The sequence below is a fragment of the Kryptolebias marmoratus genome, linkage group LG7 (assembly GCF_001649575.2).
Source record: "Kryptolebias marmoratus isolate JLee-2015 linkage group LG7, ASM164957v2, whole genome shotgun sequence".
NCBI classification, from domain to species: domain Eukaryota; kingdom Metazoa; phylum Chordata; class Actinopteri; order Cyprinodontiformes; family Rivulidae; genus Kryptolebias; species Kryptolebias marmoratus.
The window spans coordinates 14,741,227-14,766,265 of record NC_051436.1 but is presented as its reverse complement, the minus strand read 5'-3'; the positions used below and the strand labels follow the sequence as shown (position 1 = coordinate 14,766,265).

At 39.2% G+C, this 25,039-nt stretch overlaps 2 protein-coding genes and 1 long non-coding RNA gene across 3 annotated transcripts in view; 1 reads left to right on the top strand and 2 right to left on the bottom strand.

Moving 5' to 3' along the window:
- The first annotated feature begins 1,326 nt into the window (after positions 1 to 1,326).
- znf16l (zinc finger protein 16 like) lies at positions 1,327 to 10,792 on the top strand. The gene is made up of 3 exons (XM_017427020.3): positions 1,327 to 2,142; positions 4,773 to 4,991; positions 5,809 to 10,792. The coding sequence occupies exons 1-3, from the start codon at positions 1,428 to 1,430 to the stop codon at positions 6,492 to 6,494; spliced, it is 1,620 nt and encodes a 539-aa protein (XP_017282509.1). The 5' UTR covers positions 1,327 to 1,427; the 3' UTR covers positions 6,495 to 10,792.
- Positions 10,793 to 10,809: 17 nt separating this feature from the next.
- Positions 10,810 to 16,494, bottom strand: LOC119617221. The gene is made up of 6 exons (XR_005233443.1): positions 16,361 to 16,494; positions 15,700 to 15,735; positions 13,562 to 13,630; positions 13,329 to 13,460; positions 12,042 to 12,135; positions 10,810 to 11,971 (listed from the first exon to the last, which is right to left on the bottom strand). It is a non-coding gene; the product is annotated as an uncharacterized LOC119617221 (long non-coding RNA).
- Positions 16,495 to 17,577: 1,083 nt separating this feature from the next.
- The window catches only part of LOC112450876 (Down syndrome cell adhesion molecule homolog), an 8,598-nt gene continuing 1,136 nt past the window's right edge, over positions 17,578 to 25,039 (bottom strand). The window contains exons 2-13 of the mRNA XM_025008258.2: positions 24,572 to 24,604; positions 23,626 to 23,898; positions 22,795 to 23,061; positions 22,201 to 22,458; positions 20,299 to 20,547; positions 19,989 to 20,114; positions 19,831 to 19,846; positions 19,649 to 19,740; positions 19,314 to 19,364; positions 19,157 to 19,219; positions 18,866 to 18,925; positions 17,578 to 18,486 (exon numbers count right to left, since the gene is read on the bottom strand). Of these exons, the coding sequence (XP_024864026.2) occupies positions 18,443 to 18,486; positions 18,866 to 18,925; positions 19,157 to 19,219; positions 19,314 to 19,364; positions 19,649 to 19,740; positions 19,831 to 19,846; positions 19,989 to 20,114; positions 20,299 to 20,547; positions 22,201 to 22,458; positions 22,795 to 23,061; positions 23,626 to 23,898; positions 24,572 to 24,604 (1,532 nt within the window). The 3' untranslated portion in view covers positions 17,578 to 18,442. The remainder of the gene's footprint in view (positions 18,487 to 18,865; positions 18,926 to 19,156; positions 19,220 to 19,313; positions 19,365 to 19,648; positions 19,741 to 19,830; positions 19,847 to 19,988; positions 20,115 to 20,298; positions 20,548 to 22,200; positions 22,459 to 22,794; positions 23,062 to 23,625; positions 23,899 to 24,571; positions 24,605 to 25,039) is intronic.

The following is a 25,039-nucleotide window of genomic DNA, read 5'->3' as shown; positions in this document are numbered from 1 at the left end:
GGGCCTACTTCCCCCCTTCACACCCCCTGCTGGTGGCTGGTGCCTCTGCCCGCCGGTGAGTTGGTGGCTCTCTGTGGGGCTGGGTATGTGCCGGCTCGTCCTGGTGACTGCTTGGCAGCACCTGGGCACCCTGGCTCTGTCATGTGCTGTTGGGGTTCAGGACTCTGTGTCCACGCATCACGGCAAAAGCTGTAACGCTCCGCTTGTGAAAGTAAATCTGTTGGGCCTCACCTTGGCACTCAGACAACAATTCTGAGTGTCACACTGCTGGACAGGACACACCTTAAAAAAATAATGCCAGAAAACATTTAAGTTCTGGCTTGAAGTGTTGTGTGAAAGGGCCTTATATGTCATGTGATTATGTTTCATGTCACTTATTAAATTAAATTTTAACCAAAGCATCTCAACTCTACTATTTCTCGACACAAGACGGTAGCTTGGTGGTCAGTGCTGCAATCCTGAGGCTGGAGGTTTGAGCCCAGATTGCATCAGGAAGGGCATCTGGTGTAAAACAATTGCCAAATCTTCCATGCACGCATGCTCACTGTGGCAACCCCTGCAGAAAGGAGCAGCTGAAAGAACAACAAGTCTAAAACTCTGGCATGAAAGGCAGCAGGTGATATGCATTCCTTCAAGAAAAGCTAGGCTTTAAAATTAGATAGCAATATTTGCTTTGCTTAGAGTGTCTTCATTTCCTCAAACTCCTACATTTGCAGGGACGTTCACAAACCTCCTTTTGATATGTAGTTTTGCATAGGACATAATAAATTTAATGAATTACATCTTTGCTTGCTGTGTTTTCTGATTTATTACTTAAAAGAGCTGATTTAGTGTCAGGAGCAGGCATCAATTTAGAATGATGCTCAATCTACAGTAGGGCCATGAATATTGTCACTAGTTCTTCTGTATGAACTTGTAGAATATTGTTTTTTTAATTGTTTTGTTGGAAGACGTATAAAAACTAAAGCTCCAGAGCCATCAATGAACAAATAATAATAATACTATTACTACTAATAATAATTATTAGTATTATTAACAGTAAATATAAAGCGTTTCAAAAATAATAATAATAATAATAATAATAATAATAATAATAATAATAAAAATAATAATAATAATAATAGTAAAACAGTCCGAATGATCTTATTTTAGATATTTACGGCCAGTTTCTGTTTTACTTTGTTTTTAACACATATAAAATGGAAGTATTTACAAAAGTATTTATAAACACAAAGCCAAACATGGATATCTGGCCGTCTGCAAACTACAGACATTTGTATGAAAACAAAGTGCTTTTATTTTGAAACGACGTGACGTCACAATCGCCGCCTCCAGTTTTTCAGCATCATCTAAATGTTAGCTCCGAGTAGCAGTTAGCTAGCTGCCTAGCCGAATGGTCTAAACCCGGGTCCGCCCGAAGATAATCTATGAGTCGCAGAAGGAACCGAAGTCTGGCTGAAACTGGACCGTCTCCGGACCTCCACAGAACCCTCATGGAGTCTCCCGGGTCCGTGGGTCGAGCTGACGGCGATTTCCTGGAGCTGGAAGCCGACGAGGAGCTCTTCTGCTCGGTCAGTGACATCACCGAGCACCTGGGCAGAAACATCACCGTGGTTCTGGAGACAGCCCTGTCTGAAATCCGGAAAATGGTCTGCATCCGGATCCGAGTCCTGAAGCTGGAGCTGCGCGAGAAAACCGAGGAGATCGAAGTGCTGAAAGCCCGGCTGGACAAAGTTCAGAGGGACGGGAGAGACCCTTTCTCCAGCTTGGAACCACCGGAGCCTGGCTTCAGGAAACACGACTTCGGCTCCGGATCCAAACCCAGCACCGATCCCCGGAGAACCAAAGCTGTGGATCCTGGCGTGAAGAAGGAAAACATAGATGCTATTTGTGACTACTTGATGAAAGATAAGAACTCCAAAGGTTCTGCTGAAATGGACGGAGAGCAGGCTAGTCTGGGTGGCGGTGAAAAACAGGACCCCGAAGAACCGGAACCACATCCCCTCAGCCTGTGGTCGGACAGCGGGCTGGCCGGCTCCGGGCCTGGGGACGGAACCCCAGAGGATCTCTTCAGCATGATCCCTTCTGGCAGCAAACGGATCTACGACTACGAATGGATGGCTTATTCATCTGAGCTGAAAGGTAAACAACAACAAACTAACAAACAGGGCCAATTAAACAAGGCTAGGCGGACAAGGGGAGCTAGGTAAACAAACACAATCCAACTCTGTGAGGTGGAGGCACCAACCCACCACTGACTGAAGGATGACAACAAAGTGCTTAAGATAGTTCACATGGATTTCTTATTTGCAAACAACCTGAAAACATCAACAATAATAAAAACACAGTAACTCAGTGTGACCAGTTTGTAATGTTTTATTGTACCGATGTGAGTATCTCCACTTACCTCGCTCTCCAGGCTCTTAGTTCTTCTTTTAATGGCAAATATGTAGAGATAAAGTATCATTCTGTAGTTTTATAATGCATGATTATAAAATGTTAATGCTTCTAGAGTTTGACTTTGTGGCTTGACAATGTCAAACATGAACTCATATCACCTCAACTAAGGACACCATGAAGGCTGGGTACTCAGAACTGCAGTTTGGAGCATGGGCACAAATAAAAGTAAGAATCGGACCCCCACCTGAAGTTGCAGGTTAACTACTGACCACAACTCACAAGCACCAAGCCAGGGGGCTATAAGTAGCCCCACACCAGCCCTGTGTCTCTCACTATGAGCAGCTCCAGAATGGAATAAGGTCCAGCCCCTCTGAAGAAGATTGGTTTCAGAACCCAAACTGTGTGTTTAGGAGAGCCTGATTATATTTAGTCGATACCTCTCAACCTCATACACAAGTTCAGGCTCCTTCCCCACCAGAGAGGTGACATTCCATGTCCCAAGAGCCAGCTTTGGTGAGCTGGGGTCAGAGTGTCATGGCCCCCGACCTTCGGCTGCTGCCTATAGCACACTACACCTCATCCATACGGCCCCTCCTGCAGGTGGTGGACCCACAGGAAAATCAGTGATCTCAATGTCGGAATTTCTTTTTCCTTTCTTTTTTTTTCTTTGAGTGTCGAGATTGGTGATTTTGTCTCTCAAACATCTAATACGTTTTACAGTCATTGAACGCATCACAAACAAACCTCTGTCTCCTTCAGGACGGCTCGGCACCACTCCTTAAAAAAGTTGTTACTGCACGGAGAAAACATAAAATTAGCTTTATGAACTGTTTGTAGGGTGTTTTATAAATACACTCAGAAGAAGAACAAGAGTTGGAGAAGCTGTTGAAAGGAAACAACATTCTACAAAGGAATATTAATGACGATAATGCTGTAAATTTTAAAGATATTAAGTTAAAATTTGGTGTGGTAGTAGCTGACAGACATTCACAACATACTCATACTCGCAAACTAAGTTTAAATATATTATGCAAGATATTGCAATATTACATGAGAACATGCATAATGTTATTTTCCAGGTTTGACTAAAATGACTCCAACTTCATCATTTCTCAACATAAGATGATTTCAGACTAAGACTTCGGTATGAACGGCAGCGGGCGACATGCATTCCTACAAGGAATCCTAGGCCTTTAATTTGTCTCTGCTTTTTCCTCTGCTGCTGCATTGAGACAAGTTTTTATTTGTATTTATTTCTCTCACACAGACACTCAAACAAGGACAGCTCCATAAGTTTATCAATCGGCTTCTCTACCGTTTTCCATCAACTTAAGTTTTCATCAAACTTACTTTGTTTCTTTCAACGCTTACTCCTTATCTGGATACAGCAGCTTCTGCTCTGGTTAGTCATGTTTGTTGTCCTAACTTTTCAGCTGCTGCTCACCGGCTACACCGTTCACACTGAGCAGCTTGCCGAGAAGGTGGAGTTTGCACTTCATTTCAAGCAGAGTATTAGCTGGGTCATAGCCCACCCGACTCATATTTCTGGGCATGTCGTGAGGTAGATAATTGCTTTTCAAGTGACTGGCACAGATTTTAGCCGTAATATTTGATGGCAGAAGTTATCTTCTGGCATCAGACATGTTTTCAGCTTGCTGGCTCGGATCCCAGGAGGTGAAACCTGACAAGATGTTAGGATGATTAGTCAAATTTGTGGTGATCCTTGAAAGCGCAAGTCAGAACATATTTTGAGGGGATCAGTTGAATTTGCGTTAATAGCTGCGATCACAACATCATAATTTCCTGGAGGGATTAATTGATTATTGGCACCAAATTCAATATCATAGCCTGCATTTCCTTTTTTTACTTGTTTTTTGTTTGTCCTGTTCAATACAGTTAAAAGAAATCTCTGCCCTCATTTTGTAAATGTTCTTTCCCATTTAATTCATCCATCCATTCATTTTCTTTACCTGCTTTTCCTTTCTGGGTTGCGGGGAGCTAGTGTCTACCTCCAGCCATTATTGTGCGAGAGGCGGGGGACACATTGGACAGGTCTCCAGTCCATCACAGGAACACATAGAGACAACCATTCATGCTCTCACTTACACCTAGGGACAATGTAGAGTTACTAATTAACCTAACATGCATATTTGTGGTCTGTGGGAGGAGTAAACCCACGTGCACACAGGAAGAACATGTAAACTCCACCCAGAAAGACCCCAGGTCGGGAAGCGATCCTGTAACCTTCTTCCTGGGAGGCAACATCTCTAATCACTGCGCCGCTGTGCCCACTTAATTCAGAGAACCACATTTTACACAGTTCTGTAGAAACTATAACTCAGATGTTCTCTGTGTGTTTTTCTTCCCTTCAGCACCAGTTTTAAAGGAGGCCGAAGGTGAAAACACTCAGACCTGCGAGACCGAGGATGACGGAGATGAAGATGAGCTGTCCACGGGGGACGGGGTTGACGTGGAGCAGGCCCAGGGTCTGCTGTCACACGTTCAGTCCTCGGAGTTCTCTGTTGAGCTGCAGAGCTCCCCAGGAGGGGGAGGGCGCCCCCTGGAGGCCAACACAGACAAGTCCGAGGGGGGTAAGGGACAGTTCTCCGAGACAAGAGAAAGAAGTGTTTCAGTGATAATCCCTCTCATCACCTGTATTACTGCTAAACTGAAAAGGAAATGATTAATTTTTTACATTCAGTTAAAACTTGACAGGTTAAATGTAATGCTAATTAAAAAACAAAAAACAAAAGATGCACTCAGAATGAATGGCTGGTCAACACTCAAAAATCCAATAGTTTTCTGGTCATTGAACGCATTACAGACACAGCTTGCACCACTCTTTAGAAAAAGTTTGGAAAAAATTGGAAAAACCATTTAGCACAAAGTATGCAGAAGTAGTTTGATTGCAAAAAAAAACTTAGGGAAGAAACTATAAACGGGAAAATGACAGATTGAATGGTCACTAGCATTCACATATTAATGAATATTATTTTCATGTTTTTAGTTTCTTGATCAATATTTTGTCAGTCAAACAGCATTCATAACACTACGTATCATTGTACGCATGGTGGCTACTTTACAAGCTGACTGTTAAATTATTAAATACCAAGGCTGCCTTTCCTGAGCCTGGTTCTGGTTCTGATGGAGGTTTCTTCCTGTTTAAAGGGAGTTTTTCCTTTTCACTATCGCCAATGTGCTGCTCAGGATGGGAGACTGAGACGATGTGAAGATTCAACTCAGTCTGCTGGCTTCTTTAGATAGATAACCTTTACTGATTGGCTTTTATAATGTATGTGAAGGTTTTTGTTCATTGCCCTGTGATGGCTTGGTAATCATCCTGTGTGAAGGGACTGAAGAGATCAAGGAGCCTCTTTTTGTTTTTAACCAAATATTTTGTTGTTTCAGGGCAGCCGTTTTCCAACCACACCTACATCTGCTCGCTGTGTGGAACCTTCTGTCCTGGCTCCATGTTCCTGGAAGAACACATCAAACTGATACACCCAGACGCTGATGAAACCCAAGCTCTCAAGGCCCTGCAGGGTACCTCCTCTGCCGTACCCGCCATGGCAGATGGTACTGATTCTACAAGAGCTATGGGTGAGGACAGCCCGGGACCAGGTTCTGGTGTCGGCATGGGTCGATCTTTGAAAAAGGAGATTAAAATTGAGGGCGGGTATGAATGCGGGGACTGCGGCCGCCATTTTAACTACCTTGGCAACCTTCGGCAGCACCAGCGCATTCACACTGGAGAGAAACCCTTTGTGTGTCCAGATTGCGGGGAGCGATTTCGCCACGCGGCTCGTTTGAAAAGTCACAGGCTGGTCCACAGCGGTGCTCAGAGTCCGTTCCCCTGCCCACAGTGCGGGAAAGGCTTCTCAGTGCTGTCCGGACTCAAAAGACACCAAAGGGTGCACACTGGAGAAAGTCCTTATGCGTGCCCTCAGTGTGGTCGGCGCTTTAAAGAGCTGGGGAACCTGTACACCCACCAGAGGATCCACAGCGGGGCCACACCTTACTGCTGCCAGCAGTGTGGACGCAGCTTCCGCCATCTTGGCACATATAAGAGTCACCGCTGCATGCCAGCACAGTGACCTGTCTGTGCTTCGTAACGATCACCGAGGACTGATAACCAGGTACTCTGAGACTTCATACCCCAGCCTGTGGGAAGAACTGGTCCTGTGAAAAACAGGACAAAAGATGCTGCAGGAGAGAAAAACTCGTCTCCACAGCTCACAGAGTCAAGAGATGATTGAGTTCCAGAGTTCACTGTTGACCCTGTAGAGCAGGGCTGGGCAATCCTGGTCCTCAGGGCCACTATCCTGCATGTTTTCCTTGTTTCTCTGCTCCAACACACCTGATTCAGAGGTTAAATCACCTCTTCATGTTCTGCAGAAGCCTGTTAATGTTAATTATCCATTGATTCAAATCAGGTGTGTTGGAGCAGAGGAACAAGTAAAACATGCAGGATGGTGACCCTCCAGGACCAGGGTTGGCCACCCCTGCTGTAGAGCCCTGTTGTTCTGGAGCTATTAATTAAAACATGTATAATATTAGATTGGAGGCAGCCTGTGAGCGAGTTATTCTGCAGACTTTAAGACTTTATATCCAGATCATCTTACAAAACGATAATTGCTGTTTTATTTAATTCCATGTGAAATAGTGAAACCAGTTTAAGTAATTAGTGTTCCAACTATGAAAACAGCTTGAACTGCCTTTACAAAAGTCATCTCTAACACTAACGCTTTACAGCAGATTTCCAGATATTCACTGTAAACCTGAGAAATGCTTCTACAACCAGATATCCAACATCAAAAACCAAACAGTAATTTATGACTTTGTCTCCAAATGTGTCACATGTATAAATGTGAAATGAAACCTGAATGTTACCATCAGTCAGTTACTCTGGGTATTTATGTTAGAACATCTTAAACAACAGATGGAGTCACAACGATTTGGACACTTTCATTCTGCTCTTCCATGTTGTAGAAAATAAACTATCTACAGTTGATACATAAAACTATTAACAGCTCAGCATCCTGGCTGTGGAAAACATACGTCACCAAATTACCATCGTTTGTTGCATTAGGAGGACGACAAACTTACAAAACTAAGTACTAAGACATAAACGTCTTTAATGTGAAACAAAAACGTTCATGTTTTCTTGTGCAGAAGTTTAATTTCCATCAGAACCGTTCAGTCAGACTGTTTGCTGTGTTTCCTAAAGAAAAGTCTCTTTGCTCTGTGGACAGATGCACCTTCATCCTGAAAACTGATGTCATCATCAGTAAACCTGGTTTCCACTGATAGAATGAGGTCATTTCCTGAAGAGGTCATGACCTCCTGAAAGTTTCTATACTTTCAAAATATGCAATTACATTTAAAAGTTTCCATCAACTCATCATGGGCATGCATGTAAGAATAATTTAGATGTTTTTTAATGATTTTACTTGAATTGTTCCTTGTTTTGGAATAATTACACAACAGAAATAAACTTAAATAAACAAACAAATATATTCATAAAATCCCCTACATCTGTTAATAAGTGGTACTGAAGGTTCTAGAAGGTCTTGACAAGGCCAAGGCCTGTTAACTTCCTGTTAGTGATCATGATTGACTGCATTTGTTTGACCAATATTTAGAACAATGGGACAGTTTAAGGAACTCAGTGAAGATCTAAGGAGGAGAACTGTAGATTAATGCCATATAGGAAAGTCTTTTGGTGTCATTTCTAAAAAACTTGAGCTTCCAAGATCATCAGTTGAAACAACTGTACAGAAACCCAAACTGCCCCCCTCAGATGAAATGTGATTTGTTCAGATGATCTGGAACAACCAGGAACCACCAACGGTTGAAACTTGGACACATTTAGGTGTTCCATCTGGTCAGGTTTTTCACATTTTCCTAAATTTGAATTTAAGCACTTTCAAGGTGAATTCTGAAGATTTTCCTTTCCTGCACAATTATGTAGTAGAACATGCTTTGTTTTCACTCATTTAAATCTGGATTTGTTTTGATTTGATCTGGGTTGGACCATTTTAAGTCCAAACAGCTACCAGTGTCCAAAGTCATTTCTCTGTCCCATTTCTGGATGTTGTTCTACAGTCACACATTTAAAATTTAAATACCGGAAAGTACCTAATTACAGTAAAGCAGATTTTACTCTGATCCAAGTTAAACAAAACGCCTAAATGTAAATTATTCCCACATTCGTACAGCACTTTCTTATTACCGTCATATGATACTGATATCAATATGAAGGTTTGGTAAGGTGCTCTCAGATGTGGCTCCATGACAGATGTCAGTGTATTCCTCGGTTTGTGACGCAGTAAAGATGCTGCCAACAGCTCACAATGCTTATGACAACTGAGTCTGACTCGAATCCTTTATATTATAAATATTCTGATGAGTCAACTATTTTGTCTGTGAATCTGATTTCATGATTCAGTTTGATTTGTTACAAATTATAGCAATTACTCTTATTAATACCAGACAGAGTTAATTTTTGTAATTAATATTAACTTGAGCACAGCCTGAACTCACAAGGTGTCAGTGGCTTTTTACATCCTTTAGTGAGACTAAAGCCCTCTTCGTACGGGATAAGCATTACCTGGGGACCACATGTAATAAATAAATTACTCCCCAATGTCTGCTTTTCATGTGGCGCATTCACACAGTTTAACCGAAGCCTGAGATTTTGCTGAAACTTACGGACATCTTTTGGATATGATGTTAACACGCTGCGTATTGTCTAACATCCGCTTACAGCTCGGTGCTGTGTTACAGCCAGCTGTATCTTAGGCTACAAACAAGGAAAATATTCTTACCACACAGAGCAATGCATGATGTGAGACACCATCTGCATGTGATTTTGCTGCTTCTCTCTAGCTTGTTCTTTTTTATGGCGACCATTTCAGGTTGATAGGGTTTTGGTGACCCGGGACACAAAAGATTATCTATGTACTCCAATGCAGCCTCCACTGCCAAAAGCAAATAAAAATGCACCCAGGAAATAAAAAGTACCTAATTACGTATTGGATCCTGCCCATTTCTGTCCAAATCACAGAGATGCCTATATTCACATTGGATTAGTAAATATCACAGCACCTCGGAGTTCAGCAAAATATAGTAGGTAATTTGTGGGGGAAGTTTTACTTTACAAATTACTGACATGGCCGATTCGCAGGGGATTAACAACACAGACAATCTCTGTAATTATTACAAATAGCATGTGGTCCCTAGGTAGAACTAATCCAGTGAGAATAGGGCTTAAGTCAGCAAGTGTGGACAGTGGTGTGTGATGAAACAAGTTCAGTTACACTTTCAGGCATTTTCAAGGACTTGAAGCACTCGTACGAACCAGAACAGGACAGTGATTCAAAACACGCATCAGAACTGGTTTCTGATTGGATAAAACAGGCTAACATTAGGTTTCCTGATCTCTACCTGACTGAGACTTTGAGGACTGTGTTTAAAAGCTGGGGTCATGCCAGGAAACCAACCAATTTAAATGAACATTACCATTTTTACCAAGAAGAGCGGTCAAAGAGCAGCCAGAATTCAACCAGAAGCTTGTTTATGGATACAAGCCTGTGCTAAGGGACATTTAACCCTATATTAAAATGGGGAACGTGCTACGGCAGCACAGTTGAGCATGAAGGTCGCAGTTTACATGATTTCCCCGTGCACATCTGGGTTTTCTCGAGATACTCCGGTTTCCTCTCACTGACCAAAAACATGCATGTTATGTTCACTCGTAACTCTAAATTGTCCCTTGGTGTGAGTGAGAGCGTGAATGTTTGGTTGTCTGCTTTGTCTCTATGTGGCTCTGTACCCCGCCCCTTACACACTAACTGCTGGAGATAGGCACCATGACCCTGAAAGGAGAAAGAGGGTAAAAGAAAATGAATTGATGAATTGTATGGGGAAGTGTTATTTAGAGAAAATTTACTCTAAATCCAAACTTGTTTTTAACAACCATCCCACCTCAGGAAAAAGAATGGTTCAAATAAATCAATAAAAGACCTTTCATGCCCATGATGACTGGATGGAAACATCTTACACCAGCTATAATCAGAGACGTTTTGAAGAATAAATAACCCCCCTGGATGTTTACATTAAAACCTGTCTCATACCAGGGAAGTGAGCACTTCAACATATTCTTGTTTTCTGTGGTACTAATGATTCCACCTAATAAGTCTAATAAAATGTGCATTTATGTATGAAACTGTATGGTGCGTTCTAAACTCCAAATCTCCAGGATCCACGTTGTTTCAATGGACCACCCACAAACAGACCGACTGTAACAGAGCTCCTGGCTCATCATGTTTTATCATTGGGTAGATTGGTGCAGTGTGTACAGCAAATAAAGAGTTTTATTTTAAACCTTGAATCTTGTGTTTTAGACCATGTTCATTAGTGTTATAATAAATGCCTATGTTGGAGAGAAAACAAACATTTACACTGTTCAATGAAAGTGATAGCAGGGCTCACAAAACATTAGCATTTAACATTAGTAGTTCAGTTAGCTCAGGATTTTAGCTTCCTGCTGTCATTGTAATAACAGATTCTTTGAACTAGTTGGAACTTCTAACTCCATAAGAGTGGATAAGCAGACATATGCATAGATAGATTTTATTTACATACATCAGCAGATCAGCAAAAGAGGTATGGTTAAATCATTCTAGTGACTTTTTGACAAATCAGGTGATCGGATATATGGATCATAGAAATGATGTTTCTATGATCCATCTGTCTGCATGTTGTCAACCCCAGAAAATTAATAAGGTATGTAACTAAGAACACAAACCAAAACCGCATAGGATGTAAAAGTAGTTGATCTGACCGTGTCAAGAACACTTTCCTCTGTGTAATGCAGTCTGTTACACATCTCTGCACATGTATCGACTAGAACACCAAAAGTGCTCAAACACATCACACCCTACAGTTAAATGTTGGCAGCTCCTCCTTGCCTCGGCTTTCTGTGTTGTAGAATGGAGCTTTCAGAGATCATGTTTGTTCCTGGTTGCTCTGTAGCTCTGAGTGTCATGGTTTTAGTAAGGCGTTTGACCCACATGCAGAGAATCTCAAGAAACAGGGTAAAAAAAAAATCACAAATAAAGTTTTATTGAACAAAGGGTAAATTGAAGTGATTCTTGTCCTGGATAAATGGGGTAGGGAGAGGAGAGACTGAATGACTGAAACAGAAGTGGAGATTGTGAGAAACAGGGTAACTTGAGTGATTTGGGGAAGAACAACTTATATCCAATGGTGGAAGGACTTGGTCCGCTAGGGAGAGGTGAGTAGAGTTGAGTAGAGTTGAGGGGCTTGGGTCCAAGGTATTGTCCAGAGGTATTCAATGGAGTAGTCTGATCTTGCAGGTGTCCAGAGAAGGCCGACTGATGAGGACAGTATGAGGACGGACAGGACTCACAGCCAGAGGAAGGATCGGAGGAGACGTTATTGACAGTCATGGAAGGAAACTATAAATTAAACGGTGGCTGAAGAGAACTCAGGAGACAGCAGGAAATCTAGCTGAACAGCTTCCTTCCCAGAGATCAGAGAGGAGTACCTGTGAGCAGATAAACAATTAAACAGACTCTAGAAACACAGGGAACTCTAGGAAGAGTGGCTTGGAGTACCATATAGGTCAGCACTCAGGCACTGAAAGACTGGCCTCCTCTGTGGCTGATGAGCATCAATGTAACCCAGGTGCGAGTAATCACCAGACTGGTTCTGCCGTTTAAAAAAATCAGAAAAATAGATTTAATTTTTTACATCAATAATCCAAGTTTAAACAAAACACACAAAGTGTTTTCATGATGTGCCAACATTTTCACAACACATGACGTCCAAAGAGAATCTTACTGCTTTTCTAAAAGATTTAAACAACATTGGCACACTGAATAGATGAAAAATATTTCACACTTTTATGTGTTGATGCATTTTATAAAAGCATATTTACACGAGATTAATGAGGTATGAAAGAGAAAGTCAATTGTCGTAAATAAAATGTTTGTGCTGAAAGATAAAGGTTTGACTTTAGACAAAATATTACTTCATATTATTTACAATCTTCTGAGCGTGTCTGGTATTCGGTTTCCACAGTTGCAGAGGTGAAAAAAAGAGAGTCCAGGCAGGATGGAGTGGATGGAAAAAAGGTTCAGGAGTGATTTGTGACAAAAGGGTGGCAGCAAAGGTCAAAGGAAAGGTTTACAGACAGTGGTGAGAGCAGCCATGTTGTCTGGGTTGGAGACAGCGGGACGGACAAAAAGACAGGAGACAGAACTGGAAGTGGCAGAGCTAAAGATGTTGAGGTTCTCCTTGGGAGGGACAAGGATGGACAGGATTAGGAATGAGGTCATCAGAGGTAGAGCACAGGTTGAAGGACTGGGAGATAAAGTCAGAGATGGTTTGGACATGTCCAGAGGAGGGACAGTGGGTATATTGGTAGAATGATGTTAGAGACAAAGAGGAGATATATGGATGCAGTTAGAGAGGACATGGAGGGAGTTGGAGTGAGGACAGAGGACACAGAAGACAGAGTTAGATGGAGGAGGATGACTCTCTGTGGTCACTCCTGAAAAAGGAACAGTCGAAAGAAAAAGAAGTTGCAGCTATTTTATCCAGTTTCTCATTGGTTTGTTAAGACAGAGTTTTAATAACAAAAATACATATCCAAGATGTAGGGGTGTCATTAAAAGTCACTCCTGTAATAAATAGCAGAACTAAAAGCACTCAGAGAGCACAAACCTCCACTAAGACATTAGGGTCACTGATGCTATTGAACTCCTGTAGGATCTTGTAGGATCATAATCATCACCACGAAAATTAAATCACTTGTTTTATTGTGACAACCACAACATTTTTTGGAAATTTTATCAAAATCTGTTCATCTGTTCATCAGAAGGACGGACAAACAAACCAACCAATTCTACTGAAACCATAACCTCCTTGGTGCAGGGAATGAACCCCCACAGCATGCAGCTACACGGCAGCATCTGCTCCTGGTCTCATTTCAGAATAAAGTGTTGCTTCTGTTGTGGCAGGAATCCAATTTTCTGTGAAAGGAGAGAAGATTATTGAGAAACTTTTGTCTCCTTATAAAAGATGTACTTAACTAACAAGACTTTAATGTCCTGTCCAGAGGAGCTGGTCGTACCTGCACTGTTCTGTCCAAAGTTTTTCAGGTCAATGACAGAGTATATAACATCTGTGGATTCATCTGAAGCTGAAATAGTTCAAAATTTTATATCAGTTATTTATTATCAGACTCCATAAATCAACTGCTTCATTTCCATAAGTTTCGAAAAACCTAACTGACTCATAAAAAGAACCGTTGCTATCTGTCCATAAAAAAAAAGTTTTGTTATTGTACATAAACAAAAGAAATCTAACATTTTTGAATCATTTTATTGTCAGTCATTGCTCTTGTTTATCTGTTGTCATCAATCTTACTGCTTATTTATTTATTAGAAAAAAACTCACAAAAATTTCCTTCCAGTTGTGTGTAACAATAAACCGAAGTATATCTGAAAGTGTTAGGAAAAATGCTTTGTTTTGTATAAAAAGTTCTTCTCTGAGTGTTTTGGGCTATTGGTTATTTTTAAAAAACAACACACTCAGTCAAGACACTAAGAAATTAAGAGCTAAGAAAATAATCTGGATTAATGAAGACTAAATTAGTTTCAGTTCTGACCCTGAAGAGCAGAGCTGTATTCATGACCATCAGTCTGGTTGACTCCATGATTTGTGGTGGAGCTCTGACTGCTGCTCTCTGACTGACTTAATCTGAGACACAATAAATGTAGTAAATTTATTACAAAAAGATGAATTTATGTTAGTGAATAAAAGAAATGAAAATGTAATATATTAACCTGATACACCATAAATCTGTGGAAAAAGACATTTGCTGTTTCGTTATTTCATTGTTCAATAATTCTACTGATAGTTTGTGTCATAATATCAAAATACATTCATTTATTGATTAAAAAAAGGAATAACAATTTGATTCAGTGTTGAAAAGCTCTCACCTTTGGACTGTCTGTGGCACCACAATAAGATCAGGAGAATAATGAGAATGATTGAACTGTTAAAGTTAAAGACTATAAGACCGTCGCTGGATGTTCCTCTGACTACAGCTGCTCAGATTATTCAGAAGTCTAAGGTCCACAGGACTGGAGACAACCTCCGTGGACGTGGACACAAGAGGAAAACTGATGACAAATTAAGGAGGCAGATCTTACTAATGGTAACCAAAGAGCCAAGAACAACTTCCAAAGAGATCAGAGATAAACTCTAAGGTCAAGGGTCATCAGAGTCAGACCACACCATCAGTAACTGTTTGAGTCAAAGTGGACTTAATGGAAGACGACTGAGGAGGACACCACATCATAAAAAAGGTGAGACAAGAAATCGCTTGATTTCAGTAAATGCCTCAAAAGGTTGTGCAACAAAATATTAAGTTAATGGTCACAACCAGTTTTATAAGTTTAGTTTTTATTAAAATATATAATTCTGTTGTCGTGCAAAAGTATAAAAGTGAGCTGCACTGGTAATAAAAGTTTTTAAATCCAGAAATGCTACCATGGGCCACACACTAAAGCTACACTGTTAAAAAAAAAAAAAAATCCTCATTAAGGCACTTTTTGGGTTCAGAGGGAAAAGTGCAGGTGCTTCTAGCACCACCTAGTGTCTATCTGTGCACGTCCCTGCGAATATGTATGTAATTCATTAAATTTATCTTCTTATATATATCTTCTTATCTGTGGCGACAGACAAATGCATCAACAACAACCAACTCTATAAACAAAGACAAAACTGAGAGAACATGATCAGATCACTCTAAACTAGGAGTGATCAATGTTGTAAGACTCATAACTGCTGTGTTTCATAGTCAACTTAGTCATGTTGATAAATCATTAGGAATTTGCCTGAAAAGGTTATTACTGCACTTTTCAACATGATAATCCCTCCTCTGACCACAGCACTGATATACACCAGTGTGATATGTATATAAAGCTTCAAATGTGAAGCTTGTATGTGAGTTGTAAAGAACATTTTGGCCATCTTTGTAGAGCAGATAGGCCCCGTCAGTTTATTCTCCTTCATTCATGTCACAAATAAGGTAACAAATTCTCCAATAAAAATGTTCTCCAGTTGGGGCTGACAGTCAGCTCTGCATCTAGAACATCTACATCTGCAGCTTATGTGATTTACAGAAACACAGCGAAGATTCATCAATAAAACAATAATGATTAATGAATAAATCAATAAAATGTTGATTAAAACTGAAGTTACCTTGAGTTTGTACACAGGAGAGGAGCGTTTTCAGCACTAAAATAAAAAAAAACCACTTCAGACATTATTGAACCTAAAAATGTTAAATTATAACAGCAAAGTGTTTTTCTATATCTGTTCTGTTTAATACACCAATAAAAAATTTCTTTCACCACAAGATCAGATGTTTTTGGATGGTATCAGTTTTACTGCATTTCCTTCACAGAACTCAGACTACAGCATTAAATCTGACCACAGAATATTTAACTTCCTGCACAGCTACACAAAACTCACACTTACATTTACTGAAAAAAATGTTCATTTTTTTTCTTGTAAGTAGTCATTTGCAGTCTTTGTATCGTATCACATTTTACATTTTGCTAACAGAATATATTCAGTACATTTCCACTGACAGTGTTCTGATTAAATATTTTTTAGTTTTAAACAGCAGACTGTGGTGTAGAAATGTTTTCACAGGTACCATGAAGATAAAATCCAGTATTTGAAGTTGATCAGAAAGTACCAGAAAACAGAACTTGAAACAAAGTTGCATAAATTTAACAATAACCAGTTTGACCTACAGATAAAATAAGAAGATAATGTTACTGTGAACAAATATTTAACATTTAGTTTTTATTTTAAATGGTTTCCTTTGTCAAAACAGAGAAAATGATGCACTTACACAATAATAGCAGTGGACAAAGTGAAGAGTTCTCCATCCTGACTTCCTCCTTATTTGTGTAAATAATTTGTATTTTTTTCAGGAGACAAAATGTAACTGAAGAGTCTTAAGACAAACCCGGAACTGAGTGGAAACAGGAACTAAGTTTAAATTCTCTCTCTTTAACCACTGCTGTGGTTTTTTTTACAGAGAACACTTTGATACTTTCTGTCCAGAAATAGAAAGTCACAGTGAAAGAAAAGAGGCAAGCACATTTATCTTGTTAAGTGTAATGTATTAGAGCAAAACAAACAAACATCATCTGGCCTAGGTTAGGTAAACACCAACAGGCCAACAGAACACACAACTTGTGACACTGAGTCATATTTATCATTTATCCACTTTATTCAAACTGATTCTTGTTTGTCAGAAACTTCCTGCTTCCATTTAATGAAGGAAGGCTGTTATTAGTTAAAAACAAAAGTTTTGAAGGTCCAACTTCAGATCTTCAAAATCTAATTCCTCTACTTCGTTATGGTTTTCTGTAGATATCTGCTTCATAGAGTCCCCAAACACACAGCAAGGATTTTTTTCTATGCACCCTCTTTTATGCTGTTTCCCCTGATTTACACAAACTAAATACAAACTATATATAACAAGGCTATTTAAATTTCAGAATTACACAGAAATACACACAGAAATTCATAAAACTAACTTTGGCTTTGCATATTCTGTTATATATCATGTTTATCCAAGGCTCAAACATGGCTGTACAATAGTTTCAAAATAAAAGTCCCTTCAGACTCATACCTGCCCCAGAAGTCTGGACCAGCATCTCTGAACTAATTCCTGCAGCTCAAGCAGGTGGAGATGTAATGTGGTTTTTGATACTGGGTCTTGAATTCTTTTGTATTATAAAATCTCCCAGTTCAGCCCACTCACTCAGCCCCTTTTCATTCTTTAGGCCAATCTTGTGTTGGTAATAAAACCCCTCCCAACGACTCGCCGCTTTATGTTCTGCAGAAACCTCTACTTGTTCTGTAGGGTAATGCCATTTTCTGCCCTCACCCCCCTAAGTGGATCTGTCAACAGTAATATGAGAAGTATATATATATATATATATATATATATATATATATATATATACCTGCAACAATATAATAAACATCAGGTTTCGATTTGATTAATTGTCTTAAAGTAATCATTTATTATTTATTTATTATTTATTATTTATTACATTTTTCACAAAAGTGACAAGCAAGAAAAAACAATACAAGTAAATAATAATTAAAATAACAGTTTTAAAACTCCAAGGTGTGAACAGAATGGTAGATGGCTAAATCTGTGTTGATATTAAAATGGTACAGATGCAACTGTTGATCATAAAAAACTTGCTGCCATGAAAAGCAGGTGAGCAAAGATTGGCCTTATATGTAGGTGTGTGTGTGTGTGTGTGTGTGTGAGTGAGTGTGTGTGTGTGTGTGTGTGTGTGTGAAAGTAACCCAGTAAACTACTTTCGGTCCTACAGTGGGAGGTTAACAAGGAGGTGTGTGTGTGTGTGTGTGTGTGGGGGGGGTTAATAGAAGTCTCAGAAAGTAATAATCAAATTTATATTTACAACTGTTTAACTTCTTCAGTGAATCTGATTCAAGATGGCCACCACAACTAATTAACTTACCAAATACAAAAAGGACTACCGCTCAGTCACAAAACATTTTCATTTTTATCATTTGTTACATTTTGTAACAGCGCATATTCAAATGTAACTAATATTAGTAAGTGTCTAAAGACAGGTTTAACACGAAAGGGTTTTGCTTAATATTCTACACAATATTGTCTACAGTCTACACAAATATAATATATATATATATAAACACTTTTAAATATGTGTGTTATTGGGATTCCAGGGGTGCAACCAGTGGCTTTATGAATAGTTTCTTCATGATTTACTAATACAGTTCTTTATAAACTTTTTAAAAAAAGAATGCAATGTTCTCCTAGATGTAAGCGTGTTTTTATGAGTTTTGTCTCCTGTAATAAGTTGCAGAATAAGACTGCAGCTACATGGCAGCATTGTTATCCAGAGCTTTTCTTGATCTGACTTCAGAGTAAACTGTTGCAAATGTTGCTGCGGAACTCCTTTTTTTCTGTGAAAGATGAGATAATTGATGTCAAACATTTGTCGGTTTGGTCGCTATTAAATTGATAACATCAGTAACCGACTAGACTTGTACAAAAATGTAACAGGATCATGGTTTCTATTGTGATTGAAAAAGTTACTGCAAACTGTCAGTGTCTACATAAAACATGCAAAATACAGACAATTATTAAAGAAATTAATCAAGTTATTTCCCATAAATTCTCAAAGACAAAATATTAGACACAAACAACTTCAGATGAATACAAACATCATGTAACTGTCCCAAACTGTGATGCAGGAATTACAGGGATAATGAACTTCATGTTGACTTCTAAGGACATGAGGTCACATATCAATAAAAGGCTGCCTGTTGGAACTGACTCTACCTGCTGTCAGTTTCTCCACATTACAGTAAACATGATCTTCCTCTGGTTCATGAGCCCCTTCTGTTGAGATCATCACAGAATTCAACAAAAAAGAATATCAGCATTTCAGCAACAAGGGGTAAATCATGGCAACAAGATGCAACAAACACAGACTTTTTTAAAACACAACATTAAAAAAGGAATATAAAAGTTTATGTACGAACATAAAGAAAAAAAAGTAAAACTTCACGTGAAGAGCTACTTTCTTCTTTTTGTATACAAAATGTGTACCATTATGTTTGAATTACTTACTCTTCTTTTGAAGGTGTCTAAGTTCGCTGAGTGAATATTTGACATTTCTGGATCCATCAGCATCTGAAATATGTCAGAATTTTACATCAGCAGCCTGTAATCAGTCTCCTGAAATCACTGTTGGTTGCATCTTGAACTGCTTTAAAAGATACGTCACCATTTCCAGCAGCTTTATGAGGTTTAATTGACTCATAGAGAGAAACATCACCTACACACAGTGAAAAAAGTCAGTTATTTTTTTCTGTATCTGTTAGTTCTTTTGATTAAATTAATGCTATTTTGATATGATGCCTGTTACAACCCCCTCAGGAGCATAGCCTTTGGATAAAGCTTCTTGCTTACTTGATCGTTTTCTCTCATGTATATTTTAAAAACCCTTTTCATTCCAGGCTTTTTGGAGTAAATAGTACACACTTCTCCCAACCACCCAGTCCAGGGAGTTCATAAAAAGTCAAAGTAATTCATAATGATGATGTTTAATTAGTGACAAACCGTGGAGCACAGAGCTGTAAACATGACTTTCAGTCTGGTTGACTCCATGATTTGTGGTGGAGCTCTGACTGCTGCTCTCTGATTGTTTTGGTCTAAAATATAATAAAAACAGTAAAGTTAATTTAAAACACCACTGATAATTAATGTCAGTGATTAACAAAGAAAAAATGTGATTCACTGACCTGATGCAGAATAAATCTGTGAAAAACATATTTATTGTTACATTATTTCATTGTTCAAATCATCCTGCTGCTGGTTTGCTTCATATATCAAGATGCTTCAGAGTTTTTGAAGAATTAAATCAACAATCTGATCCAGAATCAGCAGAAAAACGTCTCACCTTTGGACTGTCTGCAGCGCCACAATAAGATCAGGAGAATAATGAGAAGGACTCCAACAACTGGTCCAACAATCAGCAGCACAAGAAATAAAGAGCTGACAGGACTGGACACAGCTGCTGTTCTAACTAAATAATAAAAATGTTTTAATGCAGATTTTATGACATTATTCTCTGTTTAAAGAAAAATGCAGCTTCAAGTTTGAACAGACATTAATCTACAGTACATAAACTCAGTGTTTACTTTGTTCCTCTCAAAGAACAAAATGATTTAGTAAATTAAAAGCATCAAATGTTTTTTTATCCTCCTCACCTTGAACTGACATCCAGCTCTGTGGTGACTCCTGTCCTGAATGTTCACACCTGTAGAAACCTTCATCTGACTTTGACACTGCAGAGATCTTCAGCTCCTCTCTGCCATCATTCTGGAGAAGTGTGTTGTTGTGATAGAAAAACACACTGGAAAGTAGTTTTTGTTGTTTGGTTCTGCAGCTCAGAGTAACAGGATCTCCCTCAGTCACAGGATGGACGGGGCTCTCCAGGATGATCCCATCATCTTTATCTGGGAAAACACCAAGATAATGCAGAGGTTTTAATCAAAAATCATCATTTTTTTATCTGCTTTTTATTTCAGTATTGCGGAGAAACTGGTGCCTGCAATGTAAGATCAGTTGTTGTTTTGCTTGGAAAAAAGTTGGTTTTCAAGGAATACACCTAACCTAACACCTAAAGACTGCCAAACAATGCCTCAAAGCTCTGGCTACTCATCTGAGAAGGTACACTCAAGAAGCAGGAGAATAAACAGGGTATTCTCCATCGCACCATCCAAAGTGTACTCTTTATGGCAGAGGAAATAACAAGAAGTTAGATCCACTCAGAGCTGAAACTGAGCAATACTGGAGAAGCAAATGGGAGAAGGAGGCATCATACAATAATATTGCCCCATGGCTTTAGGATGTAAGATCTGAACACACCATCCTCCCAGAGCAAGAACCAGTATCTACCACAGTGGCAGACATCCAAGACAGAGTCTCAGGAATGAAGAGTTGAACTGCACCAGGGCCTGACATGATCCACACCTACTGGCTGAAGAAACTGGCCTCTCTCCATGAACGCCTAGCAGGACAAATGAACCAGCTACTGATGGAAGGGACCCACCCTGAGTGGTTGACCTAAGGCTGGACAGTAATGATCATGAAAGACCCCAGAATGGGTCAATTTCATCCAACCACCGGCCAATCACCTGTCTCTGTACAACATGGAAGCTCCTGTCAGGCATCATAGCAGCTAAGATTTATAGGCACATGAGCGAGGCACAGAAAGGAATTGGCACCAACACCAGGAGAGCCAAGCACCAGCTACTAGTGGACAGAACTGTAGCTCAAGACTGTAAGACCGGACACACAAACCTGTTCACTGCCTGGATTGACAACAGGAAAGCCTACGACTCAATGCCCCACACTTGGATACTGGAGTGCTTGAAACTGTATAACGTCAACAGGACACTAAAGGTTTCAATGAGAACTCAATGGGAATGTGGGAGACAACTCTAATTCAAAGCCAATTACACAAGTCAGCATCAAATGTGGCGTATACCAAGGTGATGCTCTGTCCCCACTCCTGTTCTGGATGGACCTGAACCTTTTTAGCCAGATGATTGCAAAGAGTGGCTATGGATACCAGTTCATCAGTCACCTCCTTTTCATGGGTGACATCAAGCTGTATGCCAAAAGTGAGCAAGACATCGACTCACTGAACCACCTCACCAGGATATACAGCAAGGACATCGGTAAGTCATCCGGACTTGATAAGTGCAGCCGAATGGTGTTAAAGTTAACTCTCACAAAATGATTATTACTCACAATCACACATTACATTACAATTCAAAAATACAATTAAATACATTTTGAGAAGAAAAAGCAATGCCACAACAAAAATACAGTTTTGCTAAATAATTTCTACATGTGCAGCATAAAAGGAACAAGTAGAGAATTGAATATTTTCTAAAATCTATAATTAAAATACAGTAATGTTCTCTTGAATCTGTTATAATCATGAACAGAGACTTTAGTTCAGTTTAAAGACTTATCATTATCATTATACTTTGCTTTCCTTCCTTAGTTTGTTTGTTTGCAATTTGTATTTTGCTGTTCTCACAACGGATAAAAAAGAACAGCTTTTGGTTTTTTTTACATCTTGACAAAAGTAAACTCACAAGTTTCTTCAATGGTGACTTCAGTGCTGTTTTGTGTGTAGAAACCTGGATCTCCTCTTCCTCCTCTGCAGCTGTACAGACCTCCTTCTGAGACACTGTCTGGGTTATTGTATTTTACATACTGAGAAGATTTGGACTCCCGTCTGAACCAGTCAAAGCTCCAACCATCAGATGTGTCCACAGAGCAGCTCAGTGTTATTCTGCCTCCTGCTGGTATGATTGTTTTATCTGCTCTCACTGAGGCTCTGGGTTCATCTGCTGTAGAGTTTACAGCAAAATTCAGCTGCAACATTCAGAGTCACTTTGCTTTAATCACCAAACAAAAACCAAGAACCCTGCTTAAAAAAATTCTCTCAGAATAACTGAAATAATAGAAACTACACTCTTTAGTGGTTTGTGCACTTTGTAGAGGCTCACAATACATAAATAACTCAAATAGCTCTTAGAACGGTGTTTTTTCTTTCTATTCTGTTTTTGCTAATACATTTTCTGAAAATTAAAAAAAAATGCTTACCGTTAGCTTATTTAAAATTTGCACATGAAAGTACATAATATGTGACATTTTCAGCTTGAATGAAATGTAATCCTACTCACGTGACACTGTCAGTTTGATGACATTACTCCAGTTTGTTAAAAGATAACCACTTCTGCCCCGACAGCTGTGTTCTCCACTGTCTGACCCAGGAGCTCTGATGATCCTGTATTCACTGGATGTTGCAGCTTTTTTAAATGTATTTGGTGACCATTCATACAGCCACCGAGGTCCTCCTCCTCCCAGGATCTGACATCTGAGAGTGACTGTCTCACTGCTGTAAATCAGAGGCCAGTTGGGTCGAAGGATCATAGAGGGTTTGATGGAAACTGTTTGCATAAACAACATTCAATTAGGAGTTTAATAGAAAGCAGAAATACAAGAAAATGTTGCAAGTTTTACTGGAGATAGATAGATAGATAGATAGATAGATAGATAGATAGATAGATAGATAGATAGATAGATAGATAGATAGATAGATAGATTAAATAAACACATAACCACTGTTTTTTCACAATAAATAAAACTAAAGCTTCCCTGTTTTAGATAAGTTAGGATTCCCAAAGTTATTCCAGGGTGTATCCTTCTTTTTGCACAGTGAGATATTAAGGATATTGAGAAAGAGATTGGTTTAGAGAATTTTTTATTTTGTTCAGAGTTGCAAGTTTGTTTATTGTGATAAAGCCCAAAATATTACTGCATTTGTTTTAGGTTGGGTCGCCCAGTTTTAGGTTAAAGACATCATGACTAGGAGGTTTAAGCTTTTAATTATGCTTTGGGCTTTATTGTGCAAAAATGTTCTTTCTTTGTCCCCTTATAAACTGTTGTTGTTGTTAGCACTCCTGATAACCAAACACAACATTTGGAGTTTGCTTGGTTATTAAATAACTCACCAGTTTTCTCAATGGTAATTTTGATGCTGGTTTCTGTGTGGAAAACTGGATCTCCTCTTCTTCCTCTGCAGCTGTACAGACCTCCCTCTGTGACTCTGAGGACTCCATTCAGATCATTGTCCTTTATGATCTGAGACACAGAATAGACTAACCCCCGTCTGAACCAGTCAAATTTCCAGCCTGCAGACGCTTCCACCGAGCAGCTCAGTGTTACACTGCCCCCTGCTGGTATGATGGTTTCCTCTGCTGTTAGTGTCGCTCTGAGTTTATCTGCTGTACAGGTTAGAGGTAAAACGAATGAATAAATAAACATCCACTAATTCAGAAATGCATCAGAAATCACTATATAAACATCTATAAAATGTAAAAATGATACTCATACTAATTGTTGTAAAAATATTAATTTTAGACTCTAAATTATTCTGTGGTGGAGTATTTTTATTCATTAGTTAGCAATGCAAAGGTGTAATTATTTGAATATATATGTCTGTTTAACTTCCTGCATTTAAAACCTAGAGAGCATGAGCTCTAAAGGAATTGCCAAATAGGTAATCCTAAAAAAATGAGGAATGTAAATCTTTCTGGAGTCTGATGGTGTTCAGTGCAGTAGAACATTTATTATTCACGCTACATATAGTGTCAGACAGTTTATAAAATGATATGTTCAACAGGTAATATAATGTACTGTGGCAGTAGAATAACTAAAAAGAAGAAAAAACAGTTTAGTCTTTACACTGAATATTTTGTACATGCACACTTAATTTTAAGGATGTACACAGTTGACCTGGTGACAAAGTTAGACCATAAATAATTTTGCTTTGACACTATGGATGAAATATAAACACAAAAATGTAATTCAAAGTGAAAAGTGATATTTCAAATATTCAATAAATTATAAAGACAACGTAAACTGAGAAAAATGTTAAAGAAAAAAGCAATCTCTCACCTTCAGTATATCTGCAGAGGAGTGAGCTGAGAACTAAAATAAAACCAGAAATCAGATCACAGATTCATGAACTGACAAAAAAGCACCATGATGAGTGCTTTTCAAAAAAAGTAAAGTTTCAGATGAGACAGTGGTTATTAAATCTTCTTATTTTTCATTCAGCTGTTTCCTTTTCAGGGGTCACCACTGCGACTCCTCCTCCTCCATCTAACTCTGTCTTCTGTGTCCTCTGTCCTCACTCCAGCTACCTCCACGTCCTCTCTAACTGCGTCCATATATCTCCTCTTTGTCTCTAACCTCCTTCTACCAATATACCCACTGTCCCTCCTCTGGACATGTCCAAACCATCTCAGTCTGGCCTCTCTAACTTTATCTCCCAGTCCTTCAACCTGTGCTCTACCTCTGATGACCTCATTCCTAATCCTGTCCATCCTTGTCCCTCCCAAGGAGAACCTCAACATCTTCAGC